Genomic DNA, 24,735 nt, shown 5'->3' on the forward strand with positions numbered 1-24,735 from the left:
GGCCGGCTCCCAGCGCGCCAAGGTGCTAGCCCCCTAACTCCCGTTCCTCCTCGGCGTTTCTTCCCCAGGTCCGAAGTCAGGGTCCAGGACTGCTGTGATTCATCAGCTTCGCCTCTCATCCCCCATCTAGAGGGGACGGAAACGCTCAGGTGAACGCGAAGCCTCCCACCACTAGCCGGCCCTAAGCAAGGCCATGCGCAGTGTGGACGGGAGCCCTAAGTCAGCTAGCGGCGTAGCTGGGAGGGCCCGGAGCAGGCCGCGCCCCGAACGGCGAAGGCTCCAACATGGCGGCCGGACTGGCCATTGAGCGGGAAGAGAAAGCCGGGGACTAGCAGGCAGCACGGCACAGACGGGGCCCGCGTCCTCTCTTTACTTCCGGAATTTAAAGCCGGCTTCCGGAAGCCGGAACGGTGTCCCCATGACAACCGACGTTGGCGTTTGGAGGTGAGAGTGATTGACGAGAAGTGGGTTAAGAGACCAGAAGTCAGCATTTTTGGTGCTGTTGTTTTGGGCTTGGGTTTTATGCTTTGTTGTTGTTTGCCAAGGAAGCCTTGTTTTTAAATGGATTGGGAGGCGTGAAGAATACTGCCCTAGGTACAAAGGGAAGGCGGCAGGTAGCGGTGGACGAATTAAAGAGCTTCATGAGCTTGCGAATCCCCACTGCCCTAAACTGGAGGGGATCGTCGTACGTAGAGACAGCCATGGGCGTTTCTGCATAACGGATCCTCAAAAACAGCCCTGGATGGTGGCCTGTGAGTAGTGATTAAGAGCACGGATTTGGCGTCGCAGTTACGAAGCCTGGTTCTGCTGACTTGAGACCTGGAGGAATGCCTTGAACTCTGACTCCTGTGTCCTTTCCTGTAGAATGGGAATAATTCCCACCTTGCAGAGTTGTAGGGAGGATTAAAGGAAATGATCTTGGTTGACAAGTTGATCGTGGTGTGGGTACCTAGCTATCAGTATTATTTAATGCGGCCGGGCGCGGTGGCTCACGCCTGTAATCCCAGCACTTTGGGAGGCCGAGGCGGGCGGATCACCAGGTCAGGAGATCAAGACCATCCTGGCTAACATGGTGAAACGCCGTCTTTACTAAAAATACAAAAAATTAGCCAGGCGTGGTGGCACGCGCCTGTAGTCCCAGGTACACGGGAGGCTGAGGCAGGAGAATCGCTTGAACCCGAGAGGTGGAGGTTGCAGTGAGCCGAGATCATGCCGCTGCACTCCAGCCTGGCAACAGAGCAAGACTCTCTCTCTCTCTCTCCCCCCCCCATATATATATATGTGTATATATATTCTCTCTCCATATATATATGTGTGGGTGTGTATATATATTCATTATATATATATATATATATATATATATATAATGAATGAGGAAACCGCGTACATACGTCCAGTAAGGTGGGACTTCACCAGCTGAGGTGGAGGAGGTGCCTTAACCCTCTGGAGCCTCTGTGTAAAATGGGGATAATATACATTATAATGGCTACTTCTCAAGATGGTTGTAGGATTAAGTAAGGTTAGAAATATGAAAAGAGCTTATACATTGCAAAACATTTTACCGATGCTAATTTAATCGCTAATACTCAAAGCATTTTGAAATTTCTTTATAGATTTGGCACAGCAGCAGGGTCATAGGACACCCCCAGAGCAACCTGTGGGTCTTGGAATAGATGAAAAGAAACAACTGCCACTGTGTTGCTACCATAACCCTAAAGATAAAGCCTTCCGGGAGACCCCTATTTCCTCTCTGCTTTTTCTGCCTACCGCACTTCACACAGGCACTTCACACTTCTGTGCCGGCATTTTTCCTGCCTAGTTAAGTATCGGTCTATTAGTTCTGTAAGAGACAGCTTAAGTCTAGTAGTTAAGAGCACAAACTGTGGACCCAGGCAGCCTGCATCCGAATACCATCTCTGCTACTTACTAACGATGTGACCTTGGACAAATTATTTTACCTCTCTTGGCCTCAGTTTTCTCATCTGTAAAATGGAGAAGGTAATAATGTATTATATCATCTACCTTGTGAGGTTTAAATAATGTTAGTGCTTGTAGAACACCCCCTGGCACATTGTAAGCAATGTGTAAGGATTTGCTGCCATTTTTGTTACCACTGCTACTACATGACCAGGCAGTCATTCTTCTCAATACTACTACTAGGTTCCTTTGGTTAGAGACAGCTCTGCATTTAGAAGGTTCCAGGCATGGAGAAAAGTTGGTGAAGGTCCTAGAATAAATGACTTCTTGGGGATTTTTGGTTGTTGGTTTTTTCACTAAAGTATCCCATGTGACTGGAGTGGTACCTGGCACACAGTAGGTCCTCAGTAAATGTTTATGGTATTAATACACTTCTAACCTTGCTTATTTTTTCGCCCCAACAGGTGCTTGCCTTAGAGCAAGGGAAACAGCTCTGATTCAAAGGAACTAGAAGCATCTCCCTTAGTGGTAGGGAGAGAGCCAGGAGCTGTTTTCTGGGAACTGTGGGATGTGCCCTTGGGGGCCCAAGAAAACAGAAGGAAGATGCTCCAGACCAGTAACTACAGCCTGGTGCTCTCGCTGCAGTTCCTGCTGCTGTCCTATGACCTCTTTGTCAATTCCTTCTCAGAACTGCTCCGAAAGGCTCCTGTCATCCAGCTTGTGCTCTTCATGTGCGTGCAGTAAGGCACTCTGGAAAGTTGAACCCAAGCAATTCAAAGGCCCTGACAGTGGTGATTTAGTGTCTAAAGTTATTAGTAGGCTGGGTACAGTGGCTCACACCCTTAATCCCAGGACTTTGGGAGACCAAGGCAGGAGGATCTTTTGAGGCTGGGAGTTTAAGGACCAGCCTGGGCAACATAGCAAGACCCTGTCCCTACCTAATAAAAATTTTCAAAATTAGCTAGGCGTGGTGCCACACACCTGTAATCCCAGTGATTCAGGATGCTGAGGTAGAAGGATTACTTAAGCCCAGGAGTTCAAGGCTACAGTGAGCCATGATCATGCCACTGTACTCCAACCAGGTGACAAAGACCCTATCTCAAAAAAAAAAAAAAGCAGGCACGGTGGCTCATACTTGTAATCCCAACACTTTGGGAGGCCAAGGTGGGCAGATCACCAGAGGTCAGGAATTCGAGACCAGCCTGACCAACATGGAGAAACCCCATCTCTACTAAAAATACAAAAATTAGATGGGCGTGGTGTCACATGCCTGTAATTCTAGCTACTTGGGAGGCTGAGGCAGGAGAATTGCTTGAACCTGGGAGGCAGAGGTTGCAGTGAGCCATGATCATGCCACTGTACTCCAGCCTAGGCAACAGAACAAGACTTCATCTCCAAAAACAAAAAAAAATGTTAAGAGTGTCAGATAGCCTGGGCAACATAGTGAGGCCTTGTTTCTACTAAAAAATTGTTTGTTTGTTTGTTTTTTTTTTGAGACGGAGTCTAGCTCTGTCACCAGGCTGGAGTGCAGTGGCATGGCACAATCTCAGCTCACTGCAACCTCCGCCCCCTGGGTTCAAGCAATTCTGCCTCAGCCTCCCTAGTAGCTGGGATTATAGGCGTGCACTACCACACCCCGCTAATTTACCACACCCAGCTAATTTTTCTATTTTTAGTAGAGATGGGGTTTTGCCATGTTGGCCAGGCTGGTCTCAAACTCTTGACCTCAAGTGATCCACCCACTTCAGCCTTCCAAAGTGCTGGAATTACAGGCATGAGCTATTTTTTTTTTTAATTAGCTGAGTATAGTGGCACACACCTGTGGTCCCAGCTACTCAGGAGGGTGAGGCGGAAGGATCACTTGAGCCCAGGAAGTCGCTGCAGTGAGCTGTGATCATACCACTGCACTCCAGTCTGGGCAACAGAATGAGACCCTGTCTCGAAAAAGAAGAGTCTCAGAGAATCTTCTATAGGACTATGTATGGAAGAAATTTTAAAAATAAAGAGAGTATCAGAGCAGGAAAGCCTTGACTATGGACTGCAATCTAACTGATGGGGCCAGTGGGTAATTTTAGGTAATTTTAGCTTCCTGTCATTCAGGTCCCAAAACCCATGTTATCTCTGTGAGGGTTTAAGATGTCAGATGCCTATCTCACAGGAAAGGACAGGCCTCGTGGTGTCCCTCAGGACATAGTACCTGCTCTTGGGTCCTCACACAGGCCTCCATTGGTTGTACTTTTTTTATGTCTACAGCATCCAGGATATTGCAGTCCTCTTCAACATCATCATCATTTTCCTCATGTTCTTCAACACCTTCGTCTTCCAGGCTGGCCTGGTCAACCTCCTATTCCATAAGTTCAAAGGGACCATCATCCTGACAGCTGTGTACTTTGCCCTCAGCATCTCCCTTCATGTCTGGGTCATGGTAAGAGTGGAAGTCTGGATTCTTTTTTTAATTTTTATTTTAAATAGAGATGGGGTCTTACTATGTTACCAAGGCTGGTCTCGAACTCCTGAGCTCAAGCGATTCTCCTGCTTCTGCCTCCCAAAGTGCTGGAATTACAGGCGTGAGTCACTGTACCCAGCCTGAACTCTGAATTCCTGAATCCCTAAAGGGCTAGGGATAACTTTTCTTTTCTTTTTTTTTTTTTTTGACACGGAGTTGCGCTCTGTCGCCACGCTGGAGTGCAGTGGCACAATCTCAGCTCACTGCAACCTCTGCTTCCCAGGTTCAAGCAATTCTTCTGCCTCAGCCTCCTGAGTACCTGGGATTATAGGCACACGCCACCATGCCCAGCTAATTTTTGTATTTTTAGTAGAGACAGGGTTTCACCATGTTGGCCAGGATGGTCTCAATCTCTTGACCTCGTGATCCTCCCGCCTCGGCCTCCGAAAGGGCTGGGATTACAGGCATGAGCCACCGCACCCGGCCACTGGGATATCTTTTCTCTGGGAACTCAGCTTCATTGTTTGACATCTCAGGCAATCCTTCATAGAGAACAGGTGAAATGAAAGTGGTTTGAGTTGGAGCTCTGGGCATGTGAGAGTTTCATAAGGTGCTCTTGACCAACCTTAAGTGTTGAAAAACAGCCTTGTCCAAGAGTCACCGGACTCTTCCAGAACATGCAATTCACCTTTGCCCCAAACAGGCCTACCAGGGCTAAAACAGGTAGTTGAATGTGTTTCATCATTAGTTATTTGGGCAGGTGGATGTCAATACAGGTTATTCTTAGGCATCAGTGCCCCATGGCTAATGCTGTAGGCAGTGGACATTTCTGGGAAGTAGCCAAGCAGGATTGCTGCTTGCCCTTGAGCGCTCCATGCCTTCTGCCGAGCTCCCATCACTTTAACTAGGAGAACCGGCCTCCAAGATGCCTCCCTTTGGTTCTAACATAGGCCTCAGATCAGATCCAGTGTCCATGGTTTCAGATTTCTTCTGCTTCACAAATTCTTCCAGCTCTTTGAATATCTTATATGTTTCTCATGCACTCGATTGAATTGAACTCTTTAAAACCTCAGGGTGGCCGGGCGCGGTGGCTCAAGCCTGTAATCCCAGCACTTTGGGAGGCCGAGACGGGTGGATCACCAGGTCAGGAGATCGAGACCATCCTGGCTAACACGGTGAAACCCCGTCTCTACTAAAAATACAAAAAACTAGCCGGGCGCGGTAGCGGGCGCCTGTAGTCCCAGCTACTTGGGAGGCTGAGGCGGGAGAATGGCGTGAACCCGGGGGGCGGAGCTTGCAGTGAGCTGAGATCCGGCCACTGCACTCCAGCCTGGGCGACAGAGCCAGACTCAGTCTCAAAAAAAAAAAAAAAAAACCTCAGGGTTCTGTAGTTGTCACTTCATTATTAAAGCCACTTTCACACCCGAACCCCCTGTTAGGTTGCGCTTGTGATTCCACAGAGAGAAGTAGAACTCCCAGGAAAGAAGCAAAGCAACACCAGAGTCTCTGGGTGCTTCCTGAAGAGGATTCTGTGCTCTGGTTCCTGCAGCCAAAATAGGTCCTAGCTTTGTACTATAAAAGCCGTTAATCTCATTAAACCCTGAGTGCACCAAAGTCTTTATCTGACAAGAGCTGAGCCAGCGTTTTTCAAGGCAAGACAGTGACCAGCTGAACTCCTGAGATAATGAGTATATCATTTCTCCTTGGCAAAGGTTATGGAATGAAAGAGGATAAATAACTTAGTTCATACTTCCTCCCTCAAAGTTAAAAGGATATTCCCTTTGCAGCAAAAAAGGGAGCTTGAGGCTCCTTCGAGAAACACTCGTTGGGGTTGTAGAAAGGAGGGAGAGGTTAGCGTGATTTTAAACCAACTGGCATCTGCAGCTAACCAAGTTGGAGACATTAGGGCCTCTTGTGGCCATTAACTTTTGTGTGTCTCACATCTCCTTCAGAACTTACGCTGGAAAAACTCCAACAGCTTCATATGGACAGATGGACTTCAAACGCTGTTTGTATTCCAGAGACTAGGTAAGGACCAGAGCAAGATCAGGCCTCTCTTGGGTCCCACATGTGTCTCTTTCAGTAAGGCCCTTGATTCCGGCTTCTCAGCCCTGTCCCAGCTGGTTTGGGATGGTTGCAACAGCCACACCAGGAACAGGAGGGATTACTGCCCCTGCCCTTGCTGGAAGACCATGGGAAATCAGGAGGCAGAGCTGCCCAGCCTCATTAGGTTCTGTTCTTAACCTGAAATGATACTCAGGAGCACCCCTGAGGCTTCTCTTCTGCTTCCTCCCTGCAGCGGCAGTGTTGTACTGCTACTTCTATAAACGGACAGCCATAAGACTAGGCGACCCTCACTTCTACCAGGACTCTTTGTGGCTGCGCAAGGAGTTCATGCAAGTTCGAAGGTGACCTCTTGTCACACTGATGGATACTTTTCCTTCCTGATAGAAGCTACGTTTGCTGCTCTGCAGGGAGAGTTGGCCCTATGCATGAGGAAACAGCTGGACTTTCCAAGGAAGGTTCAGACCAGCTGTGTTCAGCATTCAAGAAGGAAGATCTTCCCTCTTGCAAATCAGAGTGTCCCCATCGGTCTCCAGTGCGGCATCCCTTCCTTGCCTCCTACCTCCGTTCCACCCCCTTTCCTTCCTTTCCTCTCTGTACCATTCATTCTCCCTGACCCGCCTTTCTTGCTGAGGATTCTGTGGCTCTTACCCTTGTGAAGCTCTTCCTTTAGCCTGGGACAGAAGGACCTCCCAGCCCAAAGGATCTCCCAGTGACCAAAGGATGCGAAGAGTGATAGTTACACGCTACTGACCGATCACACCGCAGACATTTAGATTTTTATACCCAAGGCACTTTTAAAAAATGTTTTATAAATAGAGAATAGGCCGGGCGCGGTGGCTCAAGCCTGTAATCCCAGCACTTTGGGAGGCCGAGACGGGCGGATCACGAGGTCAGGAGATCGAGACCATCCTGGCTAACACGGTGAAACCCCGTCTCTACTAAAAAAATACAAAAAACTAGCCGGGCGAGGTGGCGGGCGCCTGTAGTCCCAGCTACTCGGGAGGCTGAGGCAGGAGAATGGCGTGAACCCAGGAGGCGGAGCTTGCAGTGAGCTGAGATCCGGCCACTGCACTCCAGCCCGGGGGGACAGAGCAAGACTCCGTCTCAAAAAAAATAAAAAATAAAATAAATAAATAAATAGAGAATAAATTGAATTCTTGTTCCATAAATGGTGGAATCTGTCTGTCTAGCTAGATCTCTTCATGGTTAAGAGGCGTGCTAACGTCCAGCTTAGCATCTACTTGACCCAAGGGAAGACTGAGCCACAGATGAAATACAGGTCTTTATTGAGTTCCACTGTGAGTACAAAGTATTTTAGTGGAAATTCAAGATGGAATCTGATGCTGCATCCCCCACTCCTGGAGTTCCAGATTTCTGTGCTCTGTTCAGACTCTCCTTATCAGAAACCTTAACTGCCCTCAGAAGAATAAAAATATTCCTTAGCCAGTTTTGGCAAAAGCAATTTTTAAAATTCATGTGTCCATAGTATCAGTTTTCTATTGCCGGAATACTGTGTGACAGACCACCACCAAAGTTCAGGGGCATACAGCAATAAACAGCTGCCAGGCTCTCTGCCCTGGGTTCAGCTGATCAAGGCTGTGTGTGGGTGGTTTCAGCTGGGCTCACTCATGTGTCTGGTCAGCCGCAGGTCAACTAGGCATCTGTGATGGCCTTGGGATCCATTGGCAGTTGGCTAGCCTGCAATGACCTCAGCTGGAGTGATGGGTTACTCAGCTCTGGTTTGCAGGATTCACTTCCCACAGACTAGCCTGTGTCTGCTCACATGCCAGTGGCAGAGCAGGAAGTCCCGTGTGCAACCCCATTTCAAGCCTGTGCTTGTCTTGTATCTCTTAGACTCCTATTGATCAAGGCAAGTCATGCGACTAAGCCCAGAATCAAAGTGGGAAATGGTTACCAACCACAAGTTCTTTTTTTTTTTTGAGACGGAGTCTCGCTCTGCCGCCCAGGCTGGAGTGCAGTGGCCGGATCTCAGCTCACTGCAAGCTCCACCTCCCGGGTTCACGCCATTCTCCTGCCTCAGCCTCCCGAGTAGCTGGGACTACAGGCGCCCGCCATCTCGCCCGGCTAGTTTTTTGTATTTTTTTAGTAGAGACGGGGTTTCACCGTGTTCGCCAGGATGGTCTTGATCTCCTGACCTCGTGATCCACCCGTCTCGGCCTCCCAAAGTGCTGGGATTACAGGCTTGAGCCACCGCGCCCGGCCACCAACCACAAGTTCTTAACTCTCATTCCTATAGAAGTTGACATGAGGCTAAAAGAATTTGCCACCAAGGCTTCATTGGAGCTTATGCCTGGGCATAAGGTACACAACACAAATGAAAGAGAGAGTTCCCTGACTGACTCCGAAAAAAGCCTGCAGGGTTTTTCTCTTAGGCAAAGTGTTGGAATTGACCTCGGGTAGGGTAGGCAGGCTGGGCTGAGCAAAGCACATGAGGGGTAGGGTGTGCAGGTCAGCATCTTGTTGTGAGGGTTATCTTGAATAATGGACCACCAGGTGGTCTGGCCAATGGCAACAAATCTGTATTCTTTCCTGAGGAGGGACACTCCACACACAATGTTGGTTTGATATTTTGGACCTCCTAAGGCCGGTTCCCGGAATTCTAAGTAAAAGGCCTGGATAAACATTGTGAGAGCACAGAAGATGAATACAAAATGGCAATTTACTTTGTATGACTAACGCGTTGGCAATAGTGGATACATCAGCAAGGTAGAGGTGTCAGTGGGGATGCATGAAAGGATGCTTTGTGGTCAGTGGGGATGCATGAAAGGATGCTGTAGTGGGGGTGAGCTGAAGCCATGCCCCGTCTCTACTCTGTCTCAAAAGCACTACAAAGTTTCGGCCGGGCACGGTGGCTCACGCCTGTAATCCCAGCACTGTGGGAGGCCGAGGCGGCCGGATCACAAGGTCAGGAGATGGAGACTATCCTGGCCAACATGGTGAAACCCCGTCTCCACTAAAAATACAAAAAATTAGTTGGGCGTGGTGGCGGACACCTGTAGACCCAGCTACTGGGAAGGCTGAGGCAGGAGAATGGCGTGAATTCTCCTGTTGCAGTGAGACGAGATCATGCCACTGTACTCCAACCTGGATGACAGAGCAAGACTCCATCTCAAAAAAAAAGAAAACTGGAAAGAGAAAAACTGTTTCAAGGACTATAGCACACCTGTTGTTAGAAGTCTAGTCTTGCCCTAATATTTTTCTTTTTTTTTGAGACGGAGTCTCGGCGCTATGCGTAGCCAGATGAGTGCAGTAACCGAGATCAGCTCGCGCTGCAAGCTCCACTCGAGGGTCTCGCCATTCTCCTGCTCCAGCCTCCCGAGTAGCTGGGACTGAAGCCGCCACCTCGCCGGTAGTTGCACACAGCGTATTTTTAGTAGAGGCGGGGTTTCACCGATGCTTCCAGGCTGGTCACCGATCTCCTGACGCTATGATCGCCACGTCTCGACCTCCCAAAGGGAGTCACTGAGATTGACGAGCTTCCCACAGCGCTCGGCTCAACTATTCAATTTTATTATTTTCTACAGTTTGGACTGCTTGAATTCTTTTTTTTTTTTTTTTTTGGGGGCGGAGTCTGGCTCATCACCAGGCTGGACTGCAGTGGCGGGATCTCAGCTCACTGCAAGCTCCGCCTCCCGGGATCCGCGGCTCTCGGCCTCCCAGCCTCCCGAGGTAGCTGGGAGGACTACAGGCACCCGCCCACCTGCGCCCGGCTAGTTTTTGTATTTTAGTAGGGGGCCGGGGTTTCACGTGTTAGCCAGGATGGTCGATCTCCTGACCTCGTGATCAGCCGTCGGCCTCCCAAAAGATGCTGGGATTACAGGCTTGAGCCACCGCGCCCGGCCAGTTTGGACTGAATTCTAATTTTTCTTGGCTACAAGTCTTCAAAATAATGTTTTCAATTTTTTTTCTTCTTTTTTCCATTTTTTTTCTAATTTAGAGTCACGGAAAACTAAGCTGTGCATTCGTAAAGCCCTGCAAACTGAATCTAGACAACTTCAGAAGAAAGTAACAGCAACTATTTACAGACGTAAGCCACTTACATACCTGCCTACCGATGTATAACCTTCAGAGTCATGTGGCTTATAGCGATTTTCCAGGATTGTGCTTTTGTTTGTTGTTGTTGTTCTCCCTTCCTCCTCCATTTTCTCTTCATAGGACATGACACTTCACAACTTTCTAAAAATGAGTTTTCCTAATAACTCAGGACCTACTTGTCTAGAAATAAACCTTCCTAGCCATGACAGATCAGATGAAACCTGAGACGATAGACTCATTTTTTTCTAAAATGCTTTCTCTAAAAGATTTTTAAAAAGAAAAAGGAGGAAATGTGAAAGGAAAGTATCTTGGGCCCCCAAATCACTCAGCTAAAGGCAAAAGTCAAGCTGGGAACTGCTTAGGGCAAGCCTGCTTCCCATTCTAATCAAAGTCACTGCTCTGCTCACTGAGACAAATGCATATCTGATTGCCTCCTTTAGAGAGACTCATGAGAAACTCAAAAGAATGCATCCATTTGTCTTTTGTCTACCTATGACCTGTAAGCCCCTCCCTGCTTTGAGTTGTCCCGCCATATTGTTTCACTGAGCTAGACTAAGGCATACGTGACTATTCCTCTACCCTCCTCTCACATGTAAATTGTGCATTCAGTGAAAGGTTAATCAGAAACTCAAAAGAATGTAATTGGTTGTCTCTCATCTACCTATGACCTGGAAGTCCACTCCCCTGCTTACAGTAGTCCCACCTTTCTGGACCAAACCAGTGTACATCTTACACATACTGATTGATGTCTCACGTCTCCCTAAAATGTATAAAACCAAACTGTGCTCTGACCACCTTGAGCACATGTTGTCAGGACCTCCTGAGGCTGTGTTGTTACAGGCATGTGTTCTCAACCTGGCAAAATAAACTTTCTAAATTAACTGAGAACTGTCTCAAATTTTCTGGGTTTACACTAACTTGGCGATCCAAGATTTATTTTCCTTTCACACTGGTCAATTGTGCCTGAATTCCAAAGGGAGGAGAGTATAATGAAGCATGTCCAAACACCTCTTCCAATTACGACCTGAACTAGTTTTTCAGGTTTAGTTTGGAATCCCCTTGGCCGAGAGGAGGGTTCATTCAGTCTATTAGGGGACTTAGAATATTACTTTTGGTCTACGCCAGGGAGGACATGGAAGCTCCCTGGCTCTTTTCTATACATTGTCCTATGCATCTCTTCCATCTGGCTATTCTAGAGTTCTTTCCTTTTGTAATAAACCAGCAATCTAGTAAGTAAACTGTCTTCCTGAGTTCTATGAGCCATCCTAACAAATTACTGAACCCAAGGAGAGGGCTGTGGGAATCTCTGATTCATAGCCAGCGGGTCAGAAGTACCACAGAGCCAGACTTGCGATCAGCATTTGAAGTGGGGGTATTCTTTTTTTTTTTTTTTTTTTGGGACGGAGTCTCCCTCTGTCGCCCAGGCTGGAGTGCAGTGGGGCGATCTCGGCTCACTGCAAGCTCCGCCTCCCGGGTCTACGCCATTCTCCTGCCTCAGCCTCCCAAGTAGCTGGGACTACAGGCGCCCACCACCTCGCCCGGCTAGTTTTTTTGTATTTTTTAGTAGAGACGGGGTTTCACCATGTTAGCCAGGATGGTCTCGATCTCCTGACCTCATGATCCGCCCGTCTCGGCCTCCCAAAGTGCTGGGATTACAGGCTTGAGCCACCGCGCCCAGCCGAAGTGGGGGCATTCTTGTGGGACTGAGCCTTACTTAACCTGTGGGCTCTGATGCTAACTCCATGTAGTGTCAGAATGGAATCGAATTCTAGGACACCCAGCTAATGTTGAATAATTTGTCAGCGTGGGAAAACACCCACACATACCATCATACCTGGCTAATTTTAATTTTTTTTTTTGTAGCGATGGGGCCTTCCTACTGTTGCCCAGGCTGGTATCAAACTCCTGACCTAAAGCAATCCTCCTGCCTGGGCTTCCCAAAGTACTGGGATTACAAGCGTGAGCCACTGCACCTGGTGGAAGAAAGCACTTTGAAAGGCCTTAGAGACTTCCATTCTTCTAACTGACCAACACTCCAGTGACGAACTAGAAAAGCCAGATTTGAGGCTCTTTTTTTTGAGATGGAGTTTCACTCTTATTGCCCAGGTTGGAGTACAGTGGCGTGAGAGATATATATGTATATATAATATTTAATATATATATATATAGTATTGTTAGTAGAGACGGGGTTTTGCCATGTTGGCAAGGCTGGTCTTGAACTCCTGACCTCAGGTGATCTGCCTGCCTCGGTTTCTCAAGCTGTTGGGATTACAGGCATGAGCCACTGCGCCCAGCCTAAATAATAATGTTTAAAAATCATATTTTTAATATTCTCAGAGAGCTGGTGAAGAAAGAAGGACCAGCAGGCCTAAAATTCTAGAGTAGGGAGAATCATAGAGAAGCCAGCTGACAATTGCCACAGATTCCTCCCCGGGGCATTTACTAATTCTATGATTGAGCAAGAGGCTAGGAATCCAAGCATTGCCCAGACAAGGTTGCAGAAAAGCCAGCTGAGCTGAGTCATCTCCTAGCCCTGAAGGAAGAAAATCAGGACGTCAAAGAGCCTTTAAAACATAACAGAATTTTTCCTTAAGATATTTGCCAAATTCTGAAGCTGTGTAGAACTAGAGGTTATAAAAATCAAAGCCTCCGGCCAGGCGCAGTGCTTCATGCCTGTAATCCCAGCACTTTGGTGAGGCTTAGGTGGGTGGATCATCTGAGGCCAGGAGTTTGAGACCAGCCTGGCCAAAACGGTGAGCCCCCTGTCTCTACTAAAATTGCAAAAATTAGCCAGGCCTGGTGGCGTGTGTCTGTAATCCCAGCTACTTGGGAGGCCAAGGCAGGAGAATCACTTGAACCCAGGAGGCGGAGGTGCAGTGACCATGCCACTGCACTCCAGCCTGGGTGACAGAGCAAGACTCTGTCTCAAAATAAATAATAATAATAATAAAATAACCAAACCTCTGAGAAGCAGAGTAGAATTTCTGACTGATACTGATGAAGATTAGAATTTAGGACCCACGCCGGGCGCGGTGGCTTAAGCCTGTAATCCCAGCACTTTGGGAGGCCGAGACGGGCGGATCACGAGGTCACAAGATCAAGACCATCCTGGCTAACATGGTGAAACCCCGTCTCTACTAAAATACAAAAACCTAGCTTGGAGGCCCGAGGTGAAGCGGACTCCTATGAGTCCCAGCCTGCTTCTCAGAGAGCTAAGAGGCAGAAGAATAAGCTGACCGGAGGCCAGGACAGTAGGCATGAGATGACCACTGCACTCCAGCCAGACTACAAACAAGACTCCGTGCTCAAAAGGGAATTACAGGACCCACCTGGGCAGAAGGATTAGCAGGCTGGGGCTTTTCATATAGATATCGGAGGAGCTTCTTACTGGAACAGGATGAAACAGGTGGACTGAAATTTGTCCAGGGTGAAAAGGTACGAGGCCAAGGTGTGGTGGCTCGCCTGTAATCAGGAAGAAGGCGGATCACAAGGTCAGATCGAGACTAGCCTGGCTAACATGGTGAAACACCGTCTCTACTAAAAGTACAAAAAATTAGCTAAGCACGGTGGCACGTGCCTGTAGTCCCAGCTACTCAGGAGGCTGAGGCAGGAGAATCGCTTGAACCTGGGAGGCAGAGGTTGCAGTTAGCCGAGATCACGCCACTGCACTCCAGCCTAGGTGACCGAATGAGACTCCATCTCAAAAAAAAAAAAAAAAATTGTAGTGCAGCCTCAAACCATAAAGTCCCTGAGGGGGTTAAAGTGATCAGCACCCATTCTATCTGCCTAGCAAGGAAAGGGTGGAAGAAAAAAACATCTGTAAGTTTTTATAGACAATTTCTGGGTCTAATAAAAATTACTAGCTTGCTAAGAGGTAGGGCCATATCAATAAAACAAGAGAAAAACTAGGACATAGAAATAGGTGATCTCAGTGTTAAAAAAGGCAGACAAGGAGTCAACAATAGAGGAAAACAAAAATTAGCCAGGCATCGTGGCGCATGCCTGTAATCCCAGCTACTTGGGAGGCTGAGGCAGGAGAATCTGTTGAACCCAGGAGGTGGAGGTTGCAGTGAGCTGAGATGGTGCCGCTGTACTCCCGTCTGGGCAACAAGAGCGAAGAGTGAAACTCCATCTCAAAAAAAAAAAAAAAAAAGGAAAATATGGAAGAAATAAACAAAATATCATTAACTTAAAATAATCAAAAGGGTCAGAATGTATTTTAAAGAGTGTATTCAAGAGCAAAGATTCTGGCCAGATGCAGTGGCTCATGCCTGTAATCCCAGTACTCTGGGAGACTGCCTGGGCAACATAGGAAAACTCCCATCTCTACATACAAATTTTAAAAATTAGCTGGGTGTGGTGGTATGCATTTGTAGTCCCAACTACTCGGGAGGCTGAGGTGGGAGGATTGCTTGTATCCAGGAGGTTGAGGCTGCAGCGAGCTGTGATTGCACTACTGTACCCCAGCCTAGGCAGCAGAGCAAGACCTTGTCTCGAAAGAAAAAAAAAAAATTAAACCAAGCTAATTAAGAGAGGGAGTAGTTATAAAATTGTTCGTCAGGAATTATCATTGATTTACAGAAGGAACATTGGTTCGTGATTGGCTATACCTTGTTGAACTGTCGGGTTTATGGTATTTTATGGCTCCTTGGCGTCAGTCTAGAGTCCACATAGCAAGTGGCTTCAAGAGGTGATTATTTAACTCAAGGGGGAAATGAGACGTGACCGTGGCTATGTTTTTAAATGCATTTCTGAGCCTGACAATTTAAAGAGACCCATGTTCCTCAGATAAAAGATTTTTCTCCTTCTCAATTTTTTTTTTTTTGAGATGGCGTCTCATTCTGTCACGCGGGCTGGAGTGCAGTGGCGCGATCTCAGCTCACTGCAACCTCCACCTCCTGGGTTCAAGAGATTCTCCTGCCTCAGCCTCCCGAGTAGCTGGGATTACAGGCGCCCACGACCACGCCCGGCAATTTTTTTTTTGTATTTTTAGTAGAGACGGAGTTTCACCATGTTGGCCAGGCTGTTCTCGAACTCCTGACCTCGTGATCCGCCCACCTCGGCCTCCCAAAGTGCCGGGATTACAGGCATGAGCCACTGCGCCCGGCCTCTTTCTCAATATTTAAACAGGGTCCTGCATGTGAGCAACTGAAACCACTAGAGAGGAAGATGGGAATCTTAGAAAGGAAAGAGCCACAGAGGGAAATCCCCACATTCCATCTGCCCACACCTCCACCCAAGCTCTGAACCCCACACAGGCAACTCAGACTCCACGCAGCTCAGTTAAAGACAGAAGATCTAAACTGGCCAGGTGTGGTGTCTTGCACCTATAATCCCAGCTACTCAGGAGGCTGAAGCCAGGAGTTCAAGACCAGTGTAGGCCACATAGCAAGGAATCATCCCCCATCTCTAAAAATAAAATAATAAAATAAAAAAGATCTAAACTGAGGATTGGAGCTGCCAACTCAGTAAGGGTGACTGCAGTATATATGTAACTGAGCTAACCACCTGATAAAATTAAAGAATCATCACTCTTTGGAGAAAAGTAACAGAAACAAGTCTCCAACATTTACAACTGCCACCAACAATGAGATGGTCCAGATATCGGAATTAACAAACAAGAATATGAAAACATCAGTGAAAATAGTATCTCAAGGCTGGGCACAGTGGCTCACGCTTATAATCCCAGCACTTTGGGAGGCCGAGGCAGGTGGATCACCTGAGGTCAGGACTTAAAGACCAGCCTGACCAATATGGTGAAATCCCATCTCTATTAAAAATACAAAAATTAGCCAAGCCTGGTGACGTGTGCCTATAGTCCCAACTACTTGGGAGCCTGAGCAGGGAGAATCGCTTGAAGCCGAGAGGCAGAGGTTGTGGTAAGCCGAGATGGCACCACTGCACTTCCAGCCTGAACTCTGTCTCAAAAACAAACAAACAAACAAAAACAAAAGATAGGCTGGGCACGGTGGCTAACGCCTGTAATCCTAGCACTTTAGGAGGCCGAAGTGGGTCAACTGAGGTCAGGAGTTGGAGACCAGCCTGGCCAACATGGAGAAACCCTATCTCTACTAAAAATACAAAAATTAGCCAGGCATGGAGGGGCATGCCTGTAATCCCAGCCACTTGGGAGGCTGAGGCAGGAGAATCACTTGAACTTGGGAAGCAGAGTTTGCAGTGAGCCAAGATGGCGCCATTGCATTCCAGCCTGGGTGACAGAGTGAGACTCTATCTCAAAAAAAAAAAAAAAAATTACTAGGGCTGGGTGTATTGACTCACACCTGTCACCCCAACACCTTTTTTTTTTTTTTTTTTTTGAGATGGAGTCTTGCTCTGTTGCCCAGGCTGGAGTGCAGTGGCACAGTCTCAGCTCACTGCAGCCTCTGCCTCCTGGGTTCAAGCGATTTTCCTGCCTCAGCCTCCCGAAGTAGCTGGGATTACAGGCATGTGCCACCACACCCGGCTAATTTTTGTATTTCTAGTAGAGACGGGGTTTCACCATGTTGGCCAGAATGATCTCGAACTCCTGACCTCAACTGATCTGGCTGCCTCGGCCTCCCAAAATGCTGGGATTACAGGAGTGAGTCACTATGCCCAGCCGAACCCAGCACTTAGGGAGGCTGAAGCAGGAGGATCACTTGAGACCAGGAGTTTGAGACCAGGCTGGACAATATAGCAAGATCTTGTCTCTATTAAAAAGAAAAAATTAGCTAGGCATGGTGACATGTGCCTATAGTCCTAGCTACTTGGGAGGCTGAGGCAAGAGGATTGCTTGAGCCCAGGAGGTCGAGGCTGCAGTGAGCTATGACTGCAGCACTTCACTCCAGCCTGGGCAACAGAGCAAGACCCTGTCTCAAAAAATTTTTTAAAAAATAGAAAAAGTAAAAAAGTATTAAACTATAATGAGAAGAATTATAAGGAAGTAAAGAGGAAAGTACCCAAGGAAGGACAAACTCAGTAGAGTCCCCACCCCCAAGGCTGGGGTTCAGACTTCACTGTATGCCGCCCACTGGGTGGGTGGTGAAGTTCACTGATTAGCCCAGGCCAGAGCTGGTTCACAGTTGCCAGGCAAGAAACAACCCTCCAGGCCAAAAGCAAGCTAAGGCTTGTGGGCAGGTGCTCAGAGCACATGCGGACACCACCTGCCCAGAGCATACAGCACCCGCATTGGGAGGCCCCTAGGAAACAATCTTCCAGGTCACAGGTGAGCCCCGGCTGTCAGACAGATGCATCAAAAGAGCTGGAGTGCTCCATGTGCTTGGAGTGCACGGTGTCCACACAGGGTATGGAGGATGGGAATCAACCCTCTGGGATGCACAAGAACTCAGATTGATGAGCAGACGCGCAGAGGAAGTTGGGGGCACAGCCTTGGGCGTACGTTGTCCATGCCTGCAGGGCTTTGGGGAAAACCATCCGTGGCATAGGTAAGCCAAGACTAGGGGGCAGGTGCACAGAGTTAGGGAGCTGCCCCGGGCGGAGGGCCTGGAGTAAGCGGCAACCATCACAGGGAGTCCACAGCAAGTGGGTCACGGGGCCTAGACCAGATCGGCAAAGTTGCCAAGGGAGTGCCAGCTTTGGGCGTGCAGCTGGAGCAGAGCACCAGCAGATCTCCCAAGGCGTGCCCTGCTGATGGACAACGGAGCAAAGCCCCTAGTTAGGAGTGCACTGGAACCAGAAGACAAGCCCTTTCCTTCCTGCAATGTCCTTCTAGCGTCCTCTGCTGACAAGGCCTAAAATTGTACTCACTGTAGGGAGAAATGCTTCGAGTCCAGTTATCGCTTAACAGACACTGAAGGGTAAATAATGAAGCTGAGAGGCAAAAAAACAGGTAACTGGGCCGGGCGCGGTGGCTCAAGCCTGTAATCCCAGCACTTTGGGAGGCCGAGACGGGCGGATCACGAGGTCAGGAGATCGAGACCATCCTGGCTAACACGGTGAAACCCCGTCTCTACTAAAAAAAAAATACAAAAAACTAGCCGGGCGAGGTGGCGGGCGCCTGTAGTCCCAGCTACTCGGGAGGCTGAGGCAGGAGAATGGCGTAAACCCGGGAGGCGGAGCTTGCAGTGAGCTGAGATCCGGCCACTATGCTCCAGCCTGGGGGACAGAGCGAGACTCTGTCTCAAAAAAAAAAAAAAAAAAAAAAAAAGGTAACTGGCAGAGACCATTCTTCCGGCTACCCACTACCATATGCACTCTTTACACAAACTTTGAACTCCCTTAGTAGCTACATTCCTACTAACAAGATATCTCCTCTATAAAAGTGAAGTTCTCAGCCTTCCCCCAAATAAGACATACAGTCGAAACAGTCGCTGTATCCATAGCTGGTTAGATTACTCCACAAATTTGTCATGATCCCATTAAACAGTCTATTACCTAAAAACTAGATTGTAAAGTTGACCTCCAACAATTTGTACATAAAATAACAAAGGGAGGCAAAAAGAAGACATGGTCAGTACATACAAATAAACCCATGTATGTAACAAGCAAAGAAGAACATGCATTGCTACTACAGTCCTCGTTTTTGTAATTGATCATTTTTGTAACTAATCATGGTCATAGTTGACCTCCATGGTTTCCTTAGAAAAATCCGAAGGCTGCACACTGGAACCCGGACGAGAGCCTCTTTGTTTCTGCAATAGCCCTCTAGTGCCCTCTGCTGACAAAGCTTAACACTGTACTCACTGTAAGGGATAAATGCTTAGCGTCCACCCGGTTATCATGGAACAGCACAGGTACTGAGAGTGAATCTGGAGCTGAGGCAATGTGTTGATAGCTGCCATACTAGGAAACCACTAAATATTCAGAAATTAAATAAGGCTTGGCGTGGTGGCTCACGCCTGTAATCCCAGCATTTTGGGAGGCCGACATTGGGGGATCACTTGAGCCCAGGAATTCCAGACCAGCTTGGGCAACATGGCAAAACCCTATCTCTACTAAAAATACAAAAATTAGCTGGGCATGGTGGCACGCGCCTGTAGCTCCAGCTACTCAGGAGGTTGATGCATGAGAATAGCTTGAGCCTGCAAGGCAGAGGTGGCAGTGAGCCGAGATCGCGCCACTGCGCTGCAGCGTGGGTGACAGAGACTCTGTCTTAAAATAAATAAAATAAAATAATAAATAAAACAAAATACACTTATAAATAGCCCATGGGTCGAAGAAATCATAAGGGAAATTAGAAAACACTTTGAAGCCGGCTGGGCACAGTGGCTCACGCCTGTTATCCCAGCACTTTGGGAGGCTGAGGCAGGTAAATCACTTGAGGTCAGGAGTTCGAGATCAGCCTGGGCAACATGGTGAAACCTCATCTCCACTAAAAATACAAAAATTATCCGGGTGTGGTGGCACACATCTGCAATCTCAGCTACTCGGGAGGCTGAGACAGCAGAATTGCTTTGAACCTGGGAGGTGGAGGCTGCTGTGAGCTGAGATCGCACCACTGCACTCCAGCCTGGGCAAGAGTGAGACTCTGTCTCAAAAAACAAAAACAAAACAAAAAACATAAAGTAAGAAGAAAGAAATTATAAAGAGTAAAATCTGTAAAATTGAAAACAAATATACAATGAAGAAAAAGAAAGTCAAAAGCTGTTTTTTAAAAAATTAATAAGGCCAGCATGGTGGCTCACACCTGTAATCCCAGCACTTTGGGAGGCTGAGGAGAGTGGATCATGAGGTCAGGAGTTCGAGACCAGCCTGGCCAACATGGTGAAACCCCATCTCTACTAAAAATACAAAAATTAGCCAGGTGCAGTGGCGGGCGCCTGTAATCCTAGCTACTTGGGAGGCTGAGGCAGGAGAATGGCATGAACCCGGGAGGCAGAGCTTGCAGTGAGCCAAGATTGCGCCAGTGCACTCCAGCCTGGGCGACAGAGTGAGACTCCATCTCATAATAATAATAATAATAAACCAGGCATGGTGGCTCATGCCTGTAATCCTAGCACTTTGGGAGGTCAAGGCAGGTGGACTGCCTGAGCTCACGAGTTCGAGACCAGCCTGGGCAACATGACAAAACCCCGTCTCTACTGAAAAAAGCCAGATGTGGTGGTGCATGCCTGTAGTCTCAGCTACTTGGGAGGCTGAGGCACGAGAATTACTTGAGCCCAGGAGGCAGAGGTTGCAGTGAGCCAAGATCATGCCACTGCACTGCAGCCTGGGCGATACAGTGAGGTCCTGTCTCATGAAAAAATAATAAAAAAACAAAAATAAAACATTAATAAAATTGATAAACACCTATCAAAACTATTGAAGAAAAAATATGAAAGAAAAGGGACATCACTGCAGTTCTTACATCCATTAAGTAATATTTAAGGACTGCCTGGTGACTTTTCTAATTTTAAAAAATTAATTAGCTATTATTATTTTTTAGACAGAGTCTCGCTCTGTTGCCCAGGCTGGAGTAGTGCAGTGGCATGATCTTGGCTCACTGCAACATCTGCCTCCCGGGTTCAAGCGATTCTCCTGCCTCAGCCTCCTGAGTATCTGGGACTACAGGCAGGCGCCACCACACCCAGCTGATTTTTTTGTATTTTTAGCAGAAACAGGGTTTCACCATGTTGGTCGAACTCCTGACCTCAAGTGATCCGCCCGCCTTGGCCTCCCAAAGTGCTGGGATTACAGATGTGAGCCACTGTGCCCGGCCCGACTAGTGACTTATAATACAGAAAAAAGAAAAAAAAGAATTGAGGAATGTTATGAAAACCTTCACGCCAATACATCTGGAAATGTATACAAAATGATTTACTCAAACTTTACTCAAGGTTTACCCAAACACAAATTCACGCAAACCTTGCTGGAGAAGTAGAAAATCTGACTGCTCTTATATATAGTACAGGGATTTCATTATTTTAAACTTTCCCCCCACCAAAAATTTTAGGTTTAGATGGCTTCATCAGTGTATTCTTTCAAATATTTGAAGAAGAAATATTACCTAGCTTCTACTATCTCTTCCAGAGAATAGAAAAAGAAGAAACACCTCTTGCTTTGTTTGATGAAGGCACCTTAACCTGGATACCCACCCTTGAGCAGGTCCTTGACAAAGAAAGTTAAATTACAGACCAATCTCTCTCATGAACATATGTAAAACCTGAACAAAATTAGCAAGTGAAATCCAGTGACATATAAAAAGGATAACACATCTTTGTCGGGGGTCTCCAAGATCATGCCCAGGTTGGATGATTTGCTATGAGGACTTACGGGACCCAGCATACAGGTGTACTCAGGCCTCTGATCTATTACAGTGAAATACAAAGCAAGGTCAACAAAGGGAAAAGGTACATGGGGCGCAATCGAGGAGAAACCAGCAGCACGCTTCCAAGAGGCCTCTCCCGGGGGAATCACACAAGACATTCATCATTCCTGCAGCAACAAATTCTGATAACATACGTGCAATGTTGTCTGCCAGGAAAGCTCACTTGAGACTCAGTGTCCAAGCTGGTTTTTTTTGTTTTGTTTTGTTTTGTTTTTGAGACAGTTATGGTTCACTGCAGCCTCTTTCCTCTACCTCTTGGGCTCAAGCAATCTTCCTGCCTCAGCCTCCGAAGTAACTGGGACTACAGGTGTGCACCACCATGCCTGGCTAAATTTTTTTTTTTGTTTGGGTAGAGACAGGGTCTCACTATATTGTCTAGGCTGGTCTTGAACTCCTGAGCTCAACTGATCCTCCTGCCTCAGCTTCCCAAAGTGCTGGGATTACAGGCATGAGCCACTGGACCCAGCCCCCAAGGTTTTTATTGGGAGCTGATCATGAAGGCACCCTCTGCCTAACACGTCTCAAAACTCCAGACTCTGAGAAGGAGAACAGGTATTTAGCATAAGCCACATTGTTTGTGCAGTTTAGGCACTGTGAGCCACTTTAAATTGGTGGGAACACTCCCAAAAGCCAAATTCCCTTACACCAGGCAAGGCTCAACCTTGCAGTTAGGCCTCTCCAAAGACAGCAGCCTCAGGTCTGCTATGTTAAGTTTTTTTCTGTACAGTATCATAAGCAAATGGGTTTTTAAAATTTTTTCCAGGAAGACATGGTTGGTCATACCTCTGAAAATCAATGTAATTCATATCAGCAGAATAAAGGAGAAAAATCATATAGTCCTCTCAATAGATTAAGAGAACACACTTAATAAAATGTATCATAAGCCTTTTAGCAAACTAGGATAATAAGGGACTTTCTTAATCCGATAGAGTGTCTACAAAAAATACCTATAGCCACCATATTAATGGTGTGATACTGAATGTTTCCCTTGAGGTTAGGAACAAGACAAGACTATCCATCATCACCATTTCTAGTCAACATTACACTGGTAGTCCTGGCCAGTGCAATAAGGCAAGAAAAAGAAATTGAAGGTACAGAGATTGAGAAGGAAGAAGTAAAAATGTGTTTATTTACTGATGATGTGATCATGTACATAACAAGCCTCCTAGAAATAATCAATTTAGCAAGGGCACTGGCTGTTGGGACAGTCTTATATGGGTCCTAAGCATCCCTGCATGTTCTTACTATGTCAAACTGAAAAGTCTGTCTCCTGATACTAAGCCCACAAGCAATTGCAATTAAGTAGACCAAAGTGACCATAGTGTGATGACAGTGTAATTTCTCCCACCCCAGTGGAAGGGGCCTGGCTTTATTTGCTGCTTGCTAAAACAGGTACTGAGCCTTTGGCTCTGGACTCTGCCAAGCTGTGGCATAACTCCTTGAGTGCAGCACCATCTGGGGTCATTGTGTCACTCATAGGACTTGGGAGCAGGGGGCCCAGGTTGCCATGCTGATGTTCCTGCTGTTTGCCATCAGTAATTTGGCCTCACTGTCAGCTTTTGGCATCTGTGACGTTGTGGCATACTCTGACATAGGTGAGCAAAATTTTTCTTAAAGGGTCAGATGGTATTTAAGGCTGTGGGCCATGTAGTCTCTGTTGCAACTACTTAACATTGCCATAACAGCATGAAAGCTGCAATATATAATAACATGTAAGTAAGTGACCATGATGATGTTCTCCAAAGAACTTTTATTTACAAAAACAAGCAGCTGGCCCACTTTCTTTCTTTTTCTTTTGAGATGGAGTTTCACTCTTGTTGCCCAGGCTGGAGTGCAATGGCTCGGTCTCAGCTCACTACAACTTCCGCCTCCCAAGTTCAAACGATTCTTATGCCTCAGACCCCCAAGTAGCTGGGATTAGAGGAATGCGCCACCATGCCCGGCTAATTTTGTATTTTTAGTAGATGGGGTTTCACCATGTTGGTCAGGCTGGTCTTGAATTCCTGACCTCAGGTGATCCACCTGCCCCGGCCTCCCAAAGTGCTGGGATTACAGGTGTGAGCCACCGCAGCCGGTGCAGCTGGCCCACTTTCTTTCCATGAGGCTCAGAGCAGGAATTTGTCTAATGTCTCTTGTCTTGTAGGCAGCGAAGATGGGGAAGCAGGATTTGGATCCCTTTCCACCTTAACCTCTGTGCTCTGTGCTTTCCTACTGACCCTAAAAAATGTATTTAAGGGCTTCCTTGCCCTCCAGCTTGCAGTTAAGTTGTACCAGTGGGAGACACAAGCAGAGATCAGAGACGAGGGAAGGGAAATGGAGGTCCCTGCTATTTCTCCACTAGCCTCCTAGAGTGTAGGGTTTCCTAGTGGGAGGCCTTCTATGCACATATTACTCCAGCTTCAGGGAATTGTTTCAGGCCCTTCCCTTTTAAGCCTAGAAGTAACAATTACTGCCCCATCCCATCCCAATTAGCGAGGGGTACAGCACTTGGCTTAAAGCTTAGTCACTCTTGGCCGGGCCGTCGTTCCCGTCGTTCCCGCCTGTAATCCCGCACTTTGGGAGGCGGGGGGGTCACCTGAGGTTAGGAGTTTGAGACCAGCCTGGCCAAGATGGTGAAACCCCGTCCCTACTAAAAATACAAAAAAATATTAGCTGGGTGTGGTGGGGGGCACCTGTAATCCCAGCTATTTGGGAGGCTGAGACTGGAGAATCACTTGAACCAGGAGGTGGAGCTTGCAGTGACCAGAGATAGCGCCATTGCACTCCAGCCTGGGTGACAAGAGCAAAACTCCGTCTCAAAAATAAAATTAAATAAATAAAATAAAGCCTAGTCACCTTCCTCAGGTTACCTGGTTGGAGCGTGCCATCTGTTTCCGGCTTTACCCTGATTGACAACGGGCTAACAGCCAAGTCAAGTCAACCTGAGTCCTCTCAAAACGCTTCTTTTTGCACTTCCCTGCCTGCAGCAACACGTTTTTGTTTGTTTGTTTGTTTGTTTGTTTTG

The 24,735-nt window shown here is 47.4% G+C and overlaps 1 protein-coding gene across 6 annotated transcripts; it reads left to right on the plus strand.

The window, feature by feature from the left end:
• The first annotated feature begins 84 nt into the window (after nt 1-84).
• TMEM138 (transmembrane protein 138) lies at nt 85-11,371 on the plus strand. Of its 6 annotated transcripts, XM_017948331.3 has the most exons (6): nt 334-444; nt 2,382-2,648; nt 4,171-4,342; nt 6,316-6,391; nt 6,663-6,771; nt 10,389-11,371. In XM_017948331.3, the coding sequence occupies exons 2-6, from the start codon at nt 2,521-2,523 to the stop codon at nt 10,402-10,404; spliced, it is 501 nt and encodes a 166-aa protein (XP_017803820.1). In that variant the 5' UTR covers nt 334-444; nt 2,382-2,520; the 3' UTR covers nt 10,405-11,371. The 6 variants fall into 6 exon arrangements, with proteins under 6 accessions (XP_003909782.1, XP_017803820.1, XP_017803821.1 ...); XM_003909733.5 differs by lacking the exon at nt 10,389-11,371 and having other exon boundaries at nt 85-444; nt 6,663-7,311; XM_017948332.3 differs by lacking the exon at nt 6,663-6,771.
• Nucleotides 11,372-24,735: the final 13,364 nt, after the last annotated feature.

Source organism: Papio anubis, chromosome 12 (genome assembly GCF_008728515.1).
Source record: "Papio anubis isolate 15944 chromosome 12, Panubis1.0, whole genome shotgun sequence".
Classification (NCBI taxonomy): Eukaryota; Metazoa; Chordata; class Mammalia; order Primates; family Cercopithecidae; genus Papio; species Papio anubis.